General features: G+C 40.7%; 1 protein-coding gene across 1 annotated transcript; it reads left to right on the top strand.

Annotated features, from left to right (window-relative positions):
* Positions 1–1368: 1368 nt before the first annotated feature.
* Positions 1369–2691, top strand: LOC117483834. Its single transcript, XM_034132169.1, has 2 exons — positions 1369–1432; positions 1564–2691. The coding sequence occupies exon 2, from the start codon at positions 1583–1585 to the stop codon at positions 2537–2539; it is 957 nt and encodes a 318-aa protein (XP_033988060.1). The 5' UTR covers positions 1369–1432; positions 1564–1582; the 3' UTR covers positions 2540–2691.
* Positions 2692–5723: the final 3032 nt, after the last annotated feature.

The raw sequence follows: 5723 nt of genomic DNA, 5'->3' as shown, positions 1-5723 counted from the left end.
TTAAGATAAAATAAGATAAAATGGACCTTTATTAATCCCCGTGGGGAAATTCAGTTGTACAAGCAGCAACAGGGTAAGCGTGAAAAAACAGGTCAGCAAAGATTCACACGGATTAATAAAATCTAAAATAAAGTCAAGAGAAAAAAAAAAATTAAAATAATAATGATAATAATAATAAAAGACTATGAAATAGGAGATGAGTAAAAATAAGAGTAAAATAACTGTCAGCATATATACATATTTGGCCATCTAAGTTATGAAGTACGAAAAGAGTTCAAGTGACAAGTGAAAAGTGAAAATGGACATCTGTACATATAGTGACATATCTATCTACATATTTGGTCTACTACTAATCAGTGGCGAGCCGTCAGTGAGGGCCTAAGATATTCCAAAAAATAATATTTAAAAACATTAAAAAAATATATATTTTTTTTAAATATATATTTTTTTAATATTATTTTTGTTATATTTTTCATTAGTTTTACCGAAAAAAAACTTGATTTAATAAAATAACATTTCCAAAGAAATAAATCCTTCGAATCTGCCTGTTCAGTCTCTGTTTGAATGTGGGTTACATGAAAGAAGCTCACCTGGCCCTCTCTGCGATTCACAGAGGGCCCGCTATAGTAACTGAACGAGAGAGTAATGTCAAATGACAGTACAATTGACCAATCATATCTTCCCTCTAAATGGGTGGGTTTTATTATCGCGGACTAGATGACAAGTTCCGCCCGCTGTGAAACTTTTCTTGTTTCCATAGCAACAACAACTTCCTGTCAACAGCGTGAACTCGCCTTCAAAATAAAAGCATGCCAAATTACACTTAAGACATACAACGGCAACGAAAGTAACAAACACAATGCAATATCATTTTCAATGTCAAAGAACACAAATTGGGTTCACAGGTGTTGTTTTGTGTGGTAGAGGGTCGCTGTCATTGATGCGTTTTGCACCCTGGGCCGTTGTTTTGATATTCCGCTGAAGTATACGCTGTGACGTAATAACTCTTTTTTTTTCATTTTTCGAGGGAAGGGGTGGGGGTCAGAGGGCCTAGGTATAAAGCTCACGGCTCGCCACTGCAATACATTAATAGGGGATTTCAATTTTGACGGGGCGATTCTATTTTAACCGCTGCCGACAGGGGGCGAAAGAGACGAGTGAGCGATACAGGGAGAGAAACACAGAAGAAGAGATGAGAGAGCGGCAGAGAGAAGCGGAGAGGAAAGTGAGTGAAGAGAATAATTAGCGATACAGGGAGACAAGCGGAGAGGAAAGTGAGTGAAGAGAAGGTTCAAATACTTCTTTCACAGAGTTTTTGTTTTAAAGTGACTCAACTAACAGTAATTGTCTTTTCCTTAAGGGTGTGAAGCCAGGGCCCATCAACTCCATGGTCTTCACCAAGCCTGTACCAAATAGGATGGTGCAGACTGGAGTTAGTAAGGTAATTTTAGCTGAAATATTGTGTTTCCTGTGTTTTTAAAATTCATAATGCTATTCTGGTGCTGTATTCCTTACCTTTATTGTCACATTAATGTGCTATATTGTCTTTGCCATTCTTTGTAGGAGTGGATTCTACAGAGGCATGGTGGGGCCATTACCAGATCCCTGCCTGTTCAGAGTTACGGAGGCATACTCAGCATTCAGCATTGAAGACAGACCGCTTGTGACCACAATGAACATGAGACCTGACAAGCCCCTTGTGGAAAGTGCCTTCGGGATGGTGCAGGAGGGCAGTGTTCTGTCCTATCAGATGCCTGCTTTGACGTCTCGGTACACCACACTTCACACTGACACACCACCAACACCCCACTTGCCCATAGAGGGGTATGTGATCTTGCCATGTGATTTACCGCTGGTGTGCTCAGAAGAGGAGCAACTACATATGAACAGCTTATCTGTTGATTTGGAAATGTCTCACAAAATTGAGGAGGCTACCCGTGAGCAAAGCTCTAGCTCAGAGTGGCATCTGCTCCGCAAACCCAGGGTTACTGCCTCTAGGTTTAGAGAGATTTGTCACGTCAGAGGTGAGAGCTCTGCTAACTCTCTTGCAGAGCGAATACTCAAAGGTACAAGGCAGACTGCAGAAATGAGGAGAGGTGCAGAGATGGAGCCCACAGTAGCAGCTGAATACAGTAGACTGGCAAACGTGAACTACTCCCCTTGTGGCCTTGTCATTCACCCCTCTACGCCCTGGCTTGGTGCCTCCCCTGATGGAGTTGTTTTTGACCCAACAGAATATCCCCAATTTGGCCTTGTTGAATTCAAATGTCCCAATGTCCCAAATTATGTCGACTGCAAATATGTGCAGATGGAATGTGGCTCCCCTAAGCTCAAGAAAAGCCATGCCTATTACTGGCAAGTACAGGGTCAACTTCTTGTATCTGGGATGCAGTGGTGTGACTTTGTAGTGTGGGCACAGGAGGACTACCTGGTGCAAAGAATATACACAGATCCAGAAGTGCAAAGAGCAATCAGAGAAAAAGTAGACTTTTTTTTTTTTTACACATACATGCCGAAGTACCTGTCATTAAAAAAGTAGTGGGCACTGTAGCCATTGTTAACTCTGTAAGCAGTTAGCTGCTAGACCCTGGCTCAGCTGTTTTTTAGGAGGCAATCCCTCAATCATATGTTCTGAATGACAACAAAATGTGATTTCAATATTGTATTTGATATTTTGTTTTTGATATATATTGTTTGTCACATTTCATATATGTAAATAAATATACAATTGTATTTAATAAGACAATAAAGTGAAGTGATTTTTTGTAATTAATAGTAAATCATTGCATTTGTAAGAAATCATCAACACATTGTAATTTGCAATTTACCATTTATTCAAACAAAACACTAGCGTGTGTTAGGCAACACGGGATTACGGTGTGCTCACCCAGCTTAATCACAGCTACCTGCACAGGTGTCATCATCTTGTCTTATTTCACCCATTTCTTGACCAGTGCTTTGTTCTGATAGTTTGACAGCATACATGCTACTGCAAACAGTTGGTTGATGTTGTAGGCATGGGACAGGAGGATGACACCATCAAAAAGCTTGTTCTCTTTTATCCTCCTAATGACACGCTCCACATGAACCCTCAGTCTGGCAATGGCCTGTGTCTCCCTCACCTGATAGGCTGGCATTTGCTTCTGCTGTGACAGAAAAGGTGGGCAGTACACCTTGCATTTGCAGCAATCGCTGATCAGGAAGCCCTTATCTACCATCACTGCCATGTTTTCAGTCAACAACGCAGCTATTCCAGATTGTTTGAAAATCTCCTTGTCGCTGACAGAACCACCATACAGACTGGAAACAAATGTCACTGCGCCATGTGGGGCTATGCCAACCAGGGCTTTCATGGTGCAGTGAGATTTGTATTTAGAATACATGTCACTTTGGAGGAGGAGTGAGGATGGTGTTTGACACCTCAGCTCTGTGCAATCCAGGATCACCTGTGTGTCTGGGAAATCTTTGAATGCCTCTGGGAGGTGGGCTTGAACTTCTGCAGGTGTAAGCCAGATGCACTGTGACCCCAATAAAGTTGTAAGAAAACTTGTCCATGTTGCAATGATGCGGCTCACAGTGGACTGGTGTACGTTGAAGCGGTTTGCAAGGTCCCTCTCTTTCAAACCCACCGACAGGAAGTATAGAAAAAGAAAGAACTCGTCAATTGGCTGAAGCTGCTGTCTGGAAGATAAAAACAAAAAAAGGTTACTATATTAATGTCATGAGTGTAGCACACTATGGGAAAAACATGAAGTTGTTTTAGTTCTCTGATGTATTCAAAAAGGATTGAGTACTTTAGCCTTTTAGCCTACACAAAAGCAATGAAATGTCGGAGAAACATTTTCCCTTCAGTTTGTGTTTAGATTGTGTGTTAAAAGAAACGTAGCCTACCGTTGATGGACGTGCGTGTGTAACCACTTCTTCATTCCTCTTGGCAGCTGATATCGCTCTTGTAACACGAACCATTTTATGAATTGAAGGCTCAATCAAAGACCAGAAGGCCATCAGGTGGTTATAGCTCGGGAATCTGTACACAAAAGACACATGTCAGTCATTAATTGACAGTAAATACAATCGTGTTAACTGTAACACATGGGCTAATGTTTTCCTCTTGTTTGCTATAATACATTACAATTCAAACTGATTAAGAAGGCACTTGGTGCAGGTATAGTAATCTACAGCAGTAAAATGTAACAACTACATTAAAGCAGCAGTAATAATAATCTAAAACATACAGGGAACATTTTACACACAATGACTACTTTTACTCTTCATTCTTAAGTGTGCAACTGGGGGAAACGCAGTGGATATTGACATACTTTTACTTTGGTAAGGTTTTGAAGATTTCCACTTGTAGTAAAGTATTATCAGTATGTTGTTAGTATTAGTATGTTTTACTCCACCACATTTAGTTAACCTTCATAGTTTCTAGTTACTTTTTATATATGAAAACACATGATTTATGATTCTACATGTTCAGTTCAGGAGTATTTTAAAACCATAGTATTTGTACTTATACTTCAGTTAAGTTGACAAAAAACACACTGGACGCTGCACTAGGTCAGAAACCAGAGGAGACTGAACTCCACCACAGACGGACCACTTTTGGTCAAAATGTCCTCTCCGTTAACACAGGGGTATCTCCTCTTGCACTTTATCTAGCACTTTTATCTTTTCTTACACTTTATATGTCGTAGCTGCTATATTGTACTGCCATGTGGTAAATACTTGTGTATGCTGCTCTTGCTCTTTTGCACTTTTTGCATATCATGTATTTTGTTTTTACCATGTTTGTAAAATGTAATTTTCTTAAATGTTTAATGTGAGGGACTGCGGATGGAAATTAGCTCAAAGCTAAATCTGGCACTGTTACGCTTGATACATTTTAATGTTTTAAGTGTTCATTACTGTGCATTGTCCCTGCCAAATAAACGATTAAATAAATAAAATATCCCAACACTGCATGCATATAGTCAGCGGTCACACGGCAGGTAAACAGGATTCTTTATAAGCTAACCCATCTCAAAAACTTGGATAGAATTGAGACAAAACATTACCTAAGAATCGGATGTTGTCGTCGGAGCCAGCAAACCGCTGTAAGCAAAACTCTCGCTGGACTCTTAACTCCTGCAGTTGCTTCTGCAGATCCTCCACTGTTTTGGAGTTGTCTTCTGTAGCTTGAGAGGACATGTCCAGTGAAGCTGGTTCAGGGGTTGAGCAGTAATTATGGTTCAAATATGTCTTATATGTCTTAAATGATATGATGAATTGGAAATGGGGGACCCTGATGTAAACAAGACGAAAGTCTTTCTCTGGTCTGCATCCCCTTAACAATTGTATGTTTTGAGCTGTACTGTACTGTACCCAATATACAAGCTGTTAATAAACTTTTCAATCAATCAATCAATCACGGACATCGATGTGCTCTTCCTGCTCCTCCCGAGAGACTGGTTCAGTGGGCCGCTCCCTTCTCTCCCAAACACTAGCCCGCTGTGTTTGAGCAGTAAAGTGATTCCACTCAAACAGAGTTGGTACAGCACCTTTCACAAGCCTCCTACGGCCATCAAGGGTTTTTGGCTCTATTAGTTGATCCGTAGCGAAGTGACGACTGCAGACCTTGGAGTGAGAGGATATTGTAAAGCTATCGCGCCGTATTTTTACCAGCCACTGTCTTCGCAGCTCGAGTTCGGTCGGAAAGCCATGGAAACTTAGGACGCCGTTGA

The sequence above is a fragment of the Trematomus bernacchii genome, unplaced genomic scaffold (assembly GCF_902827165.1).
Source record: "Trematomus bernacchii unplaced genomic scaffold, fTreBer1.1, whole genome shotgun sequence".
Taxonomy (NCBI): domain Eukaryota; kingdom Metazoa; phylum Chordata; class Actinopteri; order Perciformes; family Nototheniidae; genus Trematomus; species Trematomus bernacchii.
The sequence above is the reverse complement of the archived record's forward strand: the minus strand, read 5'-3'. Positions and strand labels throughout refer to the sequence as shown.

What these genes read in the sequence shown, in the direction of transcription:
- LOC117483834 (XM_034132169.1), top strand. Translation starts at nt 1,583, where the DNA reads ATGGTGGGGCCATTACCAGATCCCTGCCTGTTCAGAGTTACGGAGGCA.